The sequence below is a fragment of the Eurytemora carolleeae genome, unplaced genomic scaffold, assembly GCF_000591075.1.
Source record: "Eurytemora carolleeae unplaced genomic scaffold, Eaff_2.0 scaffold1277, whole genome shotgun sequence".
Classification (NCBI taxonomy): Eukaryota; Metazoa; Arthropoda; class Copepoda; order Calanoida; family Temoridae; genus Eurytemora; species Eurytemora carolleeae.
The window spans coordinates 60,226-75,373 of record NW_019397175.1 but is presented as its reverse complement, the minus strand read 5'-3'; the positions used below and the strand labels follow the sequence as shown (position 1 = coordinate 75,373).

The 15,148-nt window shown below is 30.2% G+C and overlaps 1 protein-coding gene across 2 annotated transcripts in view; it reads left to right on the top strand.

Moving 5' to 3' along the window:
* Positions 1-11,363: 11,363 nt before the first annotated feature.
* The window catches only part of LOC111712522 (acid sphingomyelinase-like phosphodiesterase 3b), a 44,735-nt gene continuing 40,950 nt past the window's right edge, over positions 11,364-15,148 (top strand). For both annotated transcript variants that reach the window (XM_023487164.1, XM_023487163.1), the window contains exons 1-2: positions 11,364-11,412; positions 13,602-13,688. In XM_023487164.1, the coding sequence (XP_023342932.1) occupies positions 13,610-13,688 (79 nt within the window). In that variant the 5' untranslated portion in view covers positions 11,364-11,412; positions 13,602-13,609. The remainder of the gene's footprint in view (positions 11,413-13,601; positions 13,689-15,148) is intronic.

Here is a 15,148-nt window from a genome sequence, read left to right as displayed (position 1 = left end):
TATCTATATATATATAACTATATCAACTATACAAGTATAAAACTATCTTTATAAATATAACTATATCAACTATACAAGTATAAAACTATCTATATATATAAATATATCAACTATACAAGTATAAAACTATCTATATATATAACTAAATCAACTACAAGTATAAAACTATCTATATATATAACTATATAAAACTATCTATATATTTATATAACTATATCAACTACAAGTATAAAACTATCTATATATATAACTATATCAACTACAAGTATAAAACTATCTATATATATAACTATATCAACTACAAGTATAAAACTATCTATATATATAACTATATCAACTACAAGTATAAAACTATCTATATATATATAACTATATCAACTACAAGTATAAAACTATCTATATATATAACTATATCAACTTTACAAGTATAAAACTAAACATAACTATTATATCAACACGGAACACTTCTTGTTATAATTTTACGCACAGCTATAAAACATCTTTTTTTCTCAGTTAAATATCATAAATTAAAAACATTTTCGGATTTATCAATAGCTTTTTAATATGAGGAACTATGATTGAAAACATATAAGATTTCAATCTTACTCGCAAATTGACGTGAAATTTTTATAATGATTTTTAAGACATTGTTATTGCACTCTCCCTAATATGGTTGTTTAAATTAAAAATTGATCATTCTTCAAATACTTTTGGAGCGTTTCCAATCGATTGATACCAACTACAATTATACATACAGTACACAATTAAGGAAGTAGTAAGTAAGTAAGTAAGTAAGTTTGCCATTTTGGCTTGGTTGAAAATTGACATTGTGATAAAGAAAGGAAAAAATTATCATCGCATTCACATTACATTTTATTTTAATTCTAAAGTCTGACCGCGTCAAACTTGTTCCACCTGCTAGTCCTATTGAGTGTCTGCTTTATTTACTCGATGTCCAGGCGATACAGTACAAACTGGGACTGGAAATGTTGACCAGGCTCGGAAATTCAAGTGTACTTAGGGCTGCCCGTGAAGCTAAAACACTTTGAGTGATTGCAAAATATTTGAACCCGCCAACTAAAATCTGAATGTGCGTTTATGATAATTATTAAGAATATTGATAAATATTATGATAATTGCATTTAAAGCAGGTTGGTTTGCATGGTGACATTTGCGCTCAAACTCCAGTAAAAGACCAGGCATAAAGTTTGTGTGGCCCTTTCTATTGTGGTACTCAAAAGAAAGGAAATTTCTTTCCTGCGCGCACTGTGAACTAAAATTTGCCATTTTTAAAAAAAGTAACTGCACATTTGTTAGAATTGTTTAGAAGATTTGCATTTTTCAGACCCTAGTGAAATTCCATTGTATGTTTAAAATTTGAAAAAAAAATCCATTGATAAACTTAACCTTCCTTAATTTTGTGCTACATACCTCTAGTTGATATTAGTCGATTGCAAATGTTCCATAGATTTAAAAAGTGTACAATTTTTTAAAATTTGAACCATGGTGAGTGCTACATTGTCTTAAAGATCGTTTTTTTTATAGATATTTTTAACTTTAATAATCTATTTTAATCAAATTTTGCAATATTTTTAAATATTTGTATGATATTAGATGGAAATATTTTGAGATTTCTATGTTTTTTGTTTTTTATTTATCCTTATTCGTATACATCTGTCAATCTTATTCGGCTAATTTTAAAATTTTTGAAAATAAAAATAAAATCATTTTTTTGGATGTCCTTGTAGTTTGCCACTTTACAAGAAAGAACTATTTTTAAAGGATCTTGCTTTTTTTCTGAACCCGTATTTAATTTAATTTGCCATGCGGGTCTTGCTTTCTTTCTCGGAACTCTAAATAGAATTGTTTCTCTTTACCATATTTGAGCCGCGTCTCAAATTTAAGCCGTGGCTCAAATTCTTTAAATTCGGCCTCTAGTTTTTTAAATATCTAGATTTAAAGTAAACATTAATTTTCACTAGGGTTAATGTTATCTATAAACAAATCTTAAAATTAATTTTTGTTATTTTACTCATATGAAAGATAAACAAAAGCAAAATGCAAAAACTTTGCAAAAACTTTGCAATTATAGAAGCTGCAAAAATGAAACATCCAATTTGATTAAAACCTGTAAACTTGAAGAAAAGTTCAACTTTTAACTACATTTAGGTAAAAAAGAAAGTTTTTTGAATAATGAATTTTTTTTCAGATTCCATCGATTCTATTGGTTCAACCCATGGTGTTAACCCTATTAAAAATAAGAGAAAAAAAATGATAATTCAAATAAAATATAAAAATATTTAACATTTTTTAATTATTTTTAGATATCATGAAATTATTTTTGACTTAAAATATGAAATGCAGGAAAAGGCGAAGCAAAAAAAAGTGCCCATCAAAGAAAACTAAAGTTTGACATTTTAAAGTTTTATTTTTGCATTTAAAGATTTTTTTAACAATAAACAAGAATTAGTCTACCATATATAAATTGTTTAAAACAAAACTGAATCATAAATGAAAAATATACAACATTGTTTTGAACCTTAAATATTAATTCTAAAAGAATTGCCTAATATAAAAAACAACAGAATGTATCAAAACTGGCTAAATCTTTGAAATTTTAAGATAGGAAGATAGTCAACCAATTTAGCGAAATCCACAGCGATTTCTTCGTTATCAAATATAAACGTGTTTTTCTTCTATTTTCACTTAATCCTCAAATGTTTACTGGACCATTTTGTGGAAACCAAAATGGAAATACATTGACAGAAAACCTCTGGAACTGAAATCAGTCCGATTTTAGATTTTTGGTTGAAAAACTACGTTAAAGAGACTGTTTCAAATGACCTTCAAAATTAAAGCGTTCCATGCAAGAACACCCTTGAGCTCTTTCTTGGATTCACAATGTACTCCTGTATGCCGAGTACATTAGCGCCTGATCCAATCAGGGTTGAGTCATGTGTTTGTTGTCTATTCTGAACCAATAGAAATAGTATGGTGGTAACATCTATCTTTCTATCTATCCCATTTACCAATTAGAGTTATGAATCCTTAAATCACGCTACTTGTAAATGGAAATATCTACTTTTACTAAAACTATGGTGAATGAGGAAGATATCGTCTTTTTCCTTTCCTGTTCTGTGTGGCATACATGCGTAAGTCACTTAACAGAAAAGCGTGGTAAAAAAAATAATCAATTTTAAGATAAAAATCAAACATTTTTATTCTAATAACAGTTTTCACCCTTTGGAAAAAGTCCGACTGTAAATGTAGAGTTACTTTAAATTTAGCCTTTAGTCCCTTTTGAGAAGGACAGGTGGAGGGATATAATTGTTGTGAATTGCCATGACACTACGTTGAGTCCGATTTTAAAGATTTGGTTTTGAAGATGTTCGGTCGAAGGAAGGAATGAGAAGGATAGGAGGACACACGAGGCTGAGAGAGAGAGAAACCGAGGTTTCAACAGTTTCTCAGTCTAATCATAGACCTTGAGACGGGTACTCATTCTAAACCTAGACCTGGAGACGGGTTCTAAGTCTAAACCTAGACCTAGAGACAGGTTCTAAGACTAAACCTAGACCTGGAGACAGGTTCTAAGACTAAACCTAGACCTGGAGACGGGTTCTAAGTCTAAACCTAGACCTAGAGACGGGTTCTAAGTCTAAACCTAGACCTGGAGACGTGTTCTAAGTCTAAACCTAGACCTAGAGACGAGTTCTCAGTGTAAACCAAGACCTTGAAACGAGTTCTCAGCGTAAACCTAGACCTAGAGACGAGTTCTCAGTGTAAACCAAGACCTAGAGATGAGTTCTCAGTGTAAACTTAGACCCAGAGAATAAAATACCTTTTTTCTTTTAGTTCTGGTCTGTGTTCAGTGTTAATATTTCGTTCTCTGAAATATCTTGGCCAAAAATCAAACTTGCAATAAAAAAGTTTAATGGAATTAAGAGTTTGCTTTTTTTGTGACACAGTTCAATTTAATACTACATTCACTATATATTGAAATTGTATGGCCCTTTGCTTATCAAAATGATAGATTTTTTTTGCATTAAATCATCAAAATAGACGCTGACAAAAACATTTAGATAATCCTATCATTCTTTTCCTGATTCTAGCATATTAATAATAATTTGTAAAATGAGTTTTAGCAGAAATTCATTTTGACGTAGGTCGCTTTAAAGGGACAGACCGGCTATGTAATGTAGTTAAACTGAGTATGTAATATTGTGGACTAATACTTTAGGATTCATTTGAGACATATAAAACGTTTCCAGGATGTATAGTTACTGAATTTGAGTGGAAAGTCGACGTTAAAAATCATGAATTTGGGTGGGTATGTTTTCAGAATCGTTTTTTAACTATTAAATAACGACGACGAAAAATGTAGATGCAATTCTATAGTAAACTAATTAGATGTTTAGGAATATATTTCATTAAAGAAATTTGTTAATAAATCAATGTTAGAATTAATTATTTCCTTTTTTATCATTATATTAAATTCCTTATTTTCTATGAATTTGTTCGCAGATTTCTTCAAAATTTTTGTGATTAAAGAGAGATTATAGAAACTAATAATTGAATAAGATTACTTATTTTCGATGATAAGAGTTAATTTTCATTTTCTTAACCTGTTCCTAAACAACTAATTAGTTTACTGTAGAATTTTGTTTACATATTTTGTCGTCGTTATTCAATAATTTAAAAAGAAGACGCATCCACCCGATAGTACGATTTTGAACGTCGACTTTGCGCTCTAACTTTAAGAAGATTTAGTTGTCTCAAATGAATCCTAAAGAATTTGTCCACAACACTGCATACTCAGTTTAAATACCTACATAGCCGTTCTGAAACCATTCATTGATCAATAATTTGTTTTATTTTTTTCCTGGAAATTTCCTTCAATGTGAAATGTTGCAGTTTCAAAAATCCGCAATTCAATTACAAAGAGAATCCACAGCTGAAAATATCAATTTCTAGCTTCAAAATTGTTTAATTCTGATAATTCGTACATCCTGTTTCTGCAAAAGAAATGTGCTAGACACCACAATTGAAAATATGTATTTTATAATCCGTTTTTAAAATTATAAACATGAATATCTCATTCAGCTTTGAAGCTTTAATCAATCTAAAGCGAATATTACCAATAAAAGCTATGATTTATTATTCTATTACTTTTAAATAGACTTAACGATGTTTGGACGTTCCCGAAAATGTTGAATATAACGATATAATTTGTTTAATATACTCCCTGCATCCACTGACTTAATTAATTACAGGGAATGAGAAATAAAAGGAAAAACGTAATATTATTGCAGGAGCAGGGTTTCATACTTTAATTCAATTTATATAATTAAATTAAATTATCATAGAGATCTCCATCTGTTGAGTAGTTTGATGTCATAAAATCATGAACTTCTAATTTGAAAATGAAAATAATGATTTCGGCCTAGGTAAACAAATCCCAGGCTTAAAGTGAATAAAAAGCGTAATTTCAAGTGACCTTAACTATGTAAAGATGACAATGACCGATCCTCACGGTTATCCTGGAAATCTTCGTCTGATGAAGTAAGAATAAGATATCAATGTTTATATGATAGATACTTATTTATTCTACGGTAGAAAACCTTAAAGGAATTATTGGAATTAAACACTTTTTAAACAAGAAAACGACGATATTTCCTCCTTAATTAATCAGATAAAGGTTTCAAGGGTACCGTCGTGAATCGGGTAATCTCATCATTGATTGGAGGGTCCCTTGATATTCTGCTAGCAGTCTCTTTAATTGGTTTTATTTGTATCATCATCAAGGGTTAAACTGATGTAGCAAACAGGGACAGACATTGACATTTTCAAGGAACAGACATTGACAATTTCAAGGAATGTACATTGACTTTTTCAAGGGACAGACATTGACATTTTCAAGGGACAGAGATTGACATTTTCAAGGGACAGACATTGACATTTTCAAGGGACAGACATTGACATGTTCAAGGGACAAACATTGACATTTTCAAGGGACAAACATTAACATTTTCAAGAGACAGACATTGACATTTTCAATTGATAGACATTGACCTTTTCCAGAGACATCCGTTGACATTTTTAAGGGACAGACATTGACCTTTTCCAGGGACAAACATTGACCTTTTCAAGGGATAGACATTTACCTTTTCAGGGACAGACATTGACCTTTTCAAGGGATAGACATTGACCTTTTCCATGGACAGACATTGACCTTTTCAACGGATAGACATTGACCTTTTCCAAGGACTTCCATTGGCATTTTCAAGGGACAGACATTGACTTTTTCACGGGATAGACATTGACATTTTCGAGGAACAGACATTGACATTTTCAAGGGATAGACATTGACCTTTTCAAGGGATAGACATTGACCTTTTCAAGGGACAGACATGGACCTTTTCAAGGGACAGACATTGACATTTTCCAGGGAAATCCATTGACATTTTCAAGAGACAGACATTGACCTTTTCAAGGGATAGACATTGACCTTTTTCAGGAACAGACATTGACAATTTCAAGGAAGGTACATTGAATTTTTCAAGGGACAGACATTGACATTTTCAAGGGACAGAGATTGACATTATCAAGGGACAGACATTGACATTTTCGAGGGACAAACATTGACATTTTCAAGGGATAACCATTGACCTTTTCAAGGGACAGACATTGACCTTTTCAAGGGACAGACATTGACATTTTCCAGGGAAATCCATTGACATTTTCTAGAGACAGACATTGACCTTTTCAAGGGATAGACATTGACCTTTTTCAGGAACAGACATTGACAATTTCAAGGAATGTACATTGACTTTTTCAAGGGACAGACATTGACATTTTCAAGGGACAGAGATTGACATTTTCAAGGGACAGACATTGACATTTTCGAGGGACAAACATTGACATTTTCAAGGGATAGACATTGACCTTTTCAAGGGACAGACATTGACCTTTTCAAGGGACAGACATTGACATTTTCCAGGGAAATCCATTGACATTTTCAAGAGACAGACATTGACCTTTTCAAGGGATAGCCATTGACCTTTTTCAGGAACAGACATTGACAATTTCAAGAAATGTACATTGACTTTTTCAAGGGACAGACATTGACATTTTCGAGGGACAAACATTGACATTTTCAAGGGATAGACATTGACCTTTTCAAGGGACAAACATTGACATTTTCAAGGGATAGACATTGACTTTTTCGAGCGACAGTCATTTTTCTGAAGTCCCTTTTGTAGATGAAAAGAAACATTTATAAAAAAAACAATACATACATATCTAATTTATAATTGATAATACGAAGCTCTTAAGGGTACTGTTGGGATTGTGAAGGACACGTTCGATTCACAGGGGTTCTTTTAAACTTTTATCTCATCAATAATGTCCAAGATTTTCGGATCCAATAGCTCGAAAATTGTAATTCTGATAATTTCTGTCATTACTTCTGAAGCAGAAATTATGGATATATCATTCATCTTGATAAGACAAAGGTTTCAATGGTACCGATCTAAATCTTATTAGCGGGTGACTTGAAAGTACATCTTATTTTTTTATGATAATTTCGAGCATTTACGATGTTTTATTTTGATCAAACTTCACACATAAATACAGACTGCTATGATCAGATTTTATGACTGGGTCGAATTAAAAGTGTCGCAACACCTTGTCCTCTTTAGATTTTGTTTTTAAGAAGTAATTGGAAAAATTTTCGTCTATATTTTTTGAGAGAGCAATTTAGATCACTGTTGAACCTATTCCTAATTTGTGCAGTTAATATAAAAATAGTATATTAATACCAAATAACTTGAAACATAGTAATAATGATAATAATACCAAAAAAAAAAAAAGTCGTCAAAAAAAAAATCGGAATTTTCTTTGCTTTGTTTCATAATTATTCCTTGTATTTCAAATCTGTCAAAAAAAGATATATTTGATTTAGATCTTTCGTGGGATTATTATATATTTTTTCATTTATTCATCTTAATGTTCTCGCAAATCTAGAAGCTTAATTTATGGAAAGCCACTGGTAAGCTTTGCAACCTCGTAGTTCCAATTTAAATTTCGGTAATGGTGATGGACAAAACCTCTGTACAGTAAAAAAAAGAAAATTTTATTTCCACATTTTATTAAAAATATATTTCGGTCTGGGTTGAACCTCGTCAGTTCTATAGATATAATAACCATCAAAATCGATAAAAAATGTTAAAAAACCACAAGAAAATGAACAAACAAAAAAGATTATTTAAAAAAATGGGCTGTCTGACATTAATCCTTGATTCCCTGCCCGATTTGCCTCAAATACTTATTGGGGAAGTCAAAATAGCACGGTAATGTTCTTAGCTTGTTTTATAAATGCTAAGCTAAATTATTTTCTCCAGCTACAATGCTGGTGTGTACCCAGCTAGAGCTTGAAAATAAAGTTGAGACACTTTTCTTAGTTCATGTCTTCCCTTAATTCCTTTTTATACCTCATATGCTCAGGGGACAAAATTTCATCAAACTTCTAAGTTTATGGACAAAGTTTCAAAATTAAAAATCCCCATTTTGTCTTTGCTCAAGTGGAAGATAAAAAAGAATAATAAAGGGCCTGTGGCCCTAAATTTATCAGTAATAGAATTTAGGGCGCTTCGCGTCCATCTTCTATTAAACTTTTAGTGTAATATAAAACAATATCAAAAAAGTTTCTGGATTTGTTAATATTTTATGCATTTTCTAAATTTAACGAAAGTCAATAACTTTTGGAAACAATTTTTTGTAATTTTAAGCAACCATACACCTTCTCTAGCACTCTCATTTTTGACACTATCACCATGAAATTTTGTGACTTGAAATGAATATGAAATATTTTTTTTTAATTTATAGGGTAGGGCACAGGGCGGAAAAAGCACGGTCTGTAAAGAAAAAATTTAAAATAGCCCATAAATTTGTTGTGACTAAAGCTATAAGATCTGAAAACTATACTTTTTAAAAAGCTCTTGAAAAATGCATGTAGAAACATGTGTCATACTTTGATATTTGTTTAAAACAAACAAAAAATATATTTTTAAAATTTTTTTGACCCTTTTTTAGGCATTTTTTCCACCCTCCCTAGCACCCAAACTATTAAAGTTATCGGTCTAATATTTTTTCTTTGAGCTGGCCATGAAAAATTGGGCTATGAACAATTTCAACCCTAGACCTATTACCTAAGGCTTTTTTGTAGAGACTATACATATATTCAGACCCCTTAACCTTCATAGGGTTAAGAATGAAATCCAGAATAAAATGTCACAAGAAGAGTTAAAGTTTGTGTAGGAAAGAAAAAGACAAACTTTACATTGAGATGTTTTGTATATTATACATCATAATTCTATTTCCATGATTCCAATTTTGTAAACAGAAAAACAGTTAGATAAGCTCTAACAGATATGTTTTGTATATTATATGCATCATAATTCTATTTCTATGATTCCAATTTTGTGAACAGAAATACAGTTAGAGAAGCTCTAACAGATATGTTTCGTATATAATATGCATCATAATTATATTTCTATGATTCCAATTTTGTGAACAGAAATACAGTTAGAGAAGCTCTAACAATTATGTTTTGCATATTATATGCATCATAATTCTATTTCTATGATTCCAATTTTGTAAACAGAAATACAGTTAGATAAGCTCTAACAATTATGTATCTGCATTCCCACTAGTATTCAGACAAGCCAAAGTAAAGTAAATTGAAAGGAAGATTAAAATCTATATATTCTCTTATTGAGGAGCTTGGGAGAAAAACAAAGGAATTCAGTTTTGCCGCAAACTGAAATTTTCTTATCCCTATAGTTTAGCAACCTGATAGTCTAAACCTATGATATTTTAAACGTAGATTACTAGATCTAACAGAGTTCATAGTTTTAAATATCTGAGGTCTTCGACATTGGGAAGCTAAGATAAAAATTTTATAGAATTAGAGTTTCTTTTGAAATTTTAATTTGTAACAGGATCAATTATCTTTTCTGACATTGATATGTGTTTGTAAAATCAAAGAGCTATAAAGTCACAAAGTATATGCAATGCGATGAAGACGACTTTTTATTTATGTTTTGTTGTTAAAAAGCTTTTTTCCGAAATACAAGTTTACAAGTAATCAAAGAGAAACTCTTTTAATTGACAGCTTCTCTTGACTCCTATGATTATGGATATCCCTGCTGTTTAACAGCATGATATAAAAAGAAATTAAAATCGAAAGTCGTCTTAATTATATTGATATAACCACCTCCTACTGTATATGAACACAAAAAGGATTCCTTTACATCTCTTTATGCTTTTAAATTGACACTTTTCTATGCTCTGCAGACACTCTGCAGTTTTTCTACAAGTCTGTGTGATCTAATTTCCTATATGAGCTATCATCAAATGAAAATGCCGCAACTCCTTGCAAGTTTCTCACTTTCTCACTTTCACCAGATTTCTCTAATTAAATTGAGCTTTTGCCACAAACTCAAATTTTCTTATCCCTTTAGCTTTGTAACCCAATGTCGAAGACCTTAAAGATATTCAAGACTTTGAATATAATAGATTACATAATCTAAATTTTAAATATCAAAGGTTTATACAATCAGGTTACAAAGATAAATGACTTAGAAATTTGAGTTTATGGCATAGACTCAATTTCCTTAGGCTTAACATTTTAATTGCTACAAATGGTTCATAAAAGTGACAAGTGAACTTTTATAAAACAATGTAAAAAGATGGGTTTTTGTTTTGTATTTAAAAAAACAAATGTTATTGCAAACTTATGTTCTAAGGTAAGATTTGCCAAAACATCTTACATCTGGGGTCATTTTATATACCAGAAATATGTTGTAAAGTAAGATTTTCCAAACCATCTTACAGCTGCAGTTGGGGTCCTTTTATATACCAGAAATATGTTGTAAAGTAAGATTTTCCAAACCATCTTACAGCTGCAGTTGGGGTCCTTTTATATACCAGAAATATGTTGTAAAGTAAGATTTTCCAAACCATCTTACAACTGCAGTTGGGTCCTTTTATATACCAGAAATATGTTCTAAAGTAAGATTTTCCAAAACATCTTACAGCTGGGGTCCATTTATATTCCAGAAATATGTTCTAAAGTAAGATTTTCCAAACCATCTTACATCTGGGGTCCTTTTATATACCAGAAATAAATGCTTTATATCCTCAAAATTACTTTTTAAAGGTTGAAAATTGGATAGTTAAAAAAGTATGTTTTCTGCTTATAATAAATTCTAAAATTTACTAAAATGAAATTTTTTAGGGTATTATAATTGCCAATTTCAATTAAAAGTTGGTTTCATACTTCCATTAATCTGATTGCTTTCAGATAAATTATGATTGATGGCTCCTCAGGGTTACACTGATAACTTTAAGGTAATTTTTACAATAAACAATAATACTTAGAAAAGAGGGAATGGGGAGGAACCTCGCCCCCGCAGTTGTTGCTGTTGTTGGTGTTGGTGGTGTTGTTGTTTTTGTTGGCATTGTTTTGTTGTTGTTGATGTTGATGTTGAAGTTGTTGTTGTTGTTGTTGTTTTTATTGTTGTTATTGTTGTTGTTGTTGGTATTGTTTTCTTGTTGTTGAAGTTGTTGTTGATGTTTTGTTGTTCTGTTTGTTGTAATTGTTGTTGTTGTTGTTGTGGTTTTTGTTGTTGCTCTTGGTTGTAGTGTTGTTGTTGTTGGTATTGTTGTTGTTGATGGTATTGTTTTCTTGTTGTTGAAGTTGTTGTTGATGTTTTGTTGTTCTGTTTGTTGTAATTGTTGTTGTTGTTGTTGAGGTTTTTGTTGTTGCTCTTGGTTGTAGTGTTGTTGTTGTTGGTATTGTTGTTTTTGATGTTGTTGTAGTTGGTATTGTTGTTGTTGATGTTGTTGTTGTTGTATTTGTTGTTGTTGTTGATGTTGTTGTTGTTGTTGGGGTTGGGGTTGTTTTTGTTGTTGTGCTCACAAGATTTTATTCCTTCATTATCCTGTTAATACTTTTTAAACATGCAATATCAATTCTTATATTTACAGGCCTCATAATCATTGAATGGAATAATAACAATAAAGCAAGACAACTATAGTTTCCAGTAGAAGTCAAAAGTTGTTTTCCAACTCGGCGCATTTTTGTGCTTCCTTGCGCGGGCAGCATTTTTTTTTGAGCAAATAATAATGGTGGAATTCGTAAACTCAAATGTAACAGAATGAGCTTGAAAAATTTAGCATCAGGTGTTTGTTTAAAAGACTCTGATTTGTTTAACATATTCAAACATTGTATTCTTTATGAGCAGTAATTTTTCTCTAACATAACAGAAATAAAGCTAAAATAAAAACTTTACATGTAAAATGTTTTAAACTATTTGTTCATGGTAAATTTTAAGATGAGTTGTCCAAAAAAACCTTGTGAAGTACAGTCAATTTTCAGTATATGTTTATTACGAAAGTGCATAGAAAGTTTTGTTTACGATCATGTTTACAATCGAATGTTTACATTTTAGAGGTACTTTCATTGTTATTAAGTATTCTACTGTATAAACTTTGCTTTCATTACAGGAGAGTGCATTCTAAAATAAACAACCACAATAATAAATATAAAAGGAATTAATATTCAACCAAATAAACTAATGGACAACACTGTGCATTCACTGTTTTTAAAAACGATCGTTTTTTTAAAAGTTAGTTTTTTAAAAATGGTCGTTTTTAAAACGATCATTTTTATAAAAGTCGTCGTTTCGTTAACGATCGTTTATAAAAACGATCGTTTAAAAAACGATCGTGTTTCGTGTGACACAAACTAAGCCTTAAACAAAGTTCTCAAAATGTTCGCCATCGGAACACCTTGTTGTAGCTTTGCCTGCCGACGTCCAAAAGTAGAGTAGATACTTTACTAAATGTTGACCCCGAGAGAAAATGAATGAGAAAAACAAACTAGAAACGAACTTGTTAAAACGATCGTTTTTGGTTCGGTTTTCCTATTCTTTCCTTAGGATGAAAATATTGCAAAATTTAACAACTTTAATAGAATACGAAGTTTTATTAAAAGTTTTTTTAAAAACGAACCAAAACGATTGAGTTGTTGCGACAAATTTTCATTTTGATTGAGTTGTTGCCACAAACTTTGATTTTCATTGAGTTGTTGCATCAAACTGTGATTTCATTTGAGTCATTGCACAAACTTTGATATCGATTGAGTTGTTACCACAAACTTTGATTTTGATTGAGTCGTTGCCACAAACTTTGATTTCGATTGAGTTGTAACCACAAACTTTGATTTCGATTGAGTTGTTGCCACAAACTTTGATTTCGATTGAGTTGTTACCACAAACTTTGATTTTTATTGAGTTGTTACCACAAACTTTGATTTTGATTGAGTTGTTGCCACAAACTTTGATTTCGATTGAGCTGTTGCCACAAACTTTGATTTTCTAATCCCTATCTTAGGTCTACTTCCATATTTTAAACTATGAATTCTGTTGTATTAGATAATCTAAGTTTGAAATAACAAAGATTTACACCACCAGGTTGCAAACATATAGGGATTTGAAAATTTGAGTTTGTGGTAAAAACTTATAATTTCTTTTCAGGTTTTGAGATGAGATTAGGTGGCTCCTTAATCATCTTCCTTCACTTCACTTCATCAGTTAGATATGATGCTGTTAAACAACAAACAGGTAATTAATTTAACAGATTATCAAGTACAATAAATGTACACTTTCAATACAGAAGTATTCTTACGTCATAAGTGTCACAGTTTTATGTGTCCGACAAAATGTGTAATAATAATGATGATGAAATGCAATAAATAATAAATAATAAATAATAATAAATAATAAGTGCAATTTTGTATTCTTTATTTTCTGTTTGACACTGTTTTATTTATTCTTGGAAAAAATGTCAACTAATAGAGGATATTGTTTTTTATATTTTACACTTGTGACGTCATACATAATTGGTCTATTTATCTGTTGCCACCTATTGTACTTGATAATCTACAGGCGTTAGAAAGTTTAAAGGGAATGTTTAGTTAATTTCATTACAATAATTGTATAGAGAAAACTGTGTTTAAAAATGTTTTCGCACAACAACTTGTGGAATTCTATGATCTGAAAGCTCAGAAATACAAGTTTTATTATATCATAAAAAATAATTTATCTTCCGTTTTTTTGCGAAATTTTCGCGCATTTTTTAGCGAAATTTTCGCTTTTTTCACATAAATTTAATATTTTTTCACGAATCAGATTAAGGCAAAAAAAATCGAAACTTTCCTCATTTTTGCATAATTTTCGGCAAAAACAATCTTTTTGAATAAATTATTGGTCTGCCTTTGCAACTTAGTCGAGACAGTTTTTTTGACACTAGCTTTTATAAAAAAATAAAAAAGTTTTGGTTTTAATTTTTGATTGAAAATTATCATTAATCATGCATCAAAATTGTTTGATACTAAATTAAAATAAATTTTTTTCTTCTGCTCTTGAAAAAAAATGAAAATAAGTCATTAATCATACAAAAATTGTTAGAAAATTAACCAAAATCAAATTATGAAATTTATCTATTTTTTCTGGCTGGAGAACGGTCTATATACATAAATGCATCAAATGAATAATAAATTCTTTCCATAAGTTTCTTCCAGGTTTCCAGTAAAAACTGGATAATATCATTTATAACATATAAATATTTAAATATATATAATATAATACATACTATCTATTTACTTATATTTAATACAAGCTGAAGGGCCCGGTGTTGCCCATGGGAAAAAAATATAATAAAAAGGTTTAGAAAAATCTATTATTTCAACCTATGTCACCCCCCAGGCTACCAATGAGTGCCTAGTAACTGCCTACAACAAAATCCAGCCCCTTCGGTTCAGCCGTTTGGCCGACCAGAAGGAACATATATACAAATATCTTGTTTTATCATATAGATAAAGAATATATTATTTACTTACAGGGGGAATAAATAAAAAGCCAAGACTATCGATATTTTGAACAATACTTTCTAAATTTTGATAAAAAAAAATTTAAAAACATTTTTTGGAATTATGATAAAAAATCCGCAAAACTATTTTTTTATATAATATAACAATTTTAATATTTGAATGTTGTTTTATGCCGCCAAATTGTACGTACAT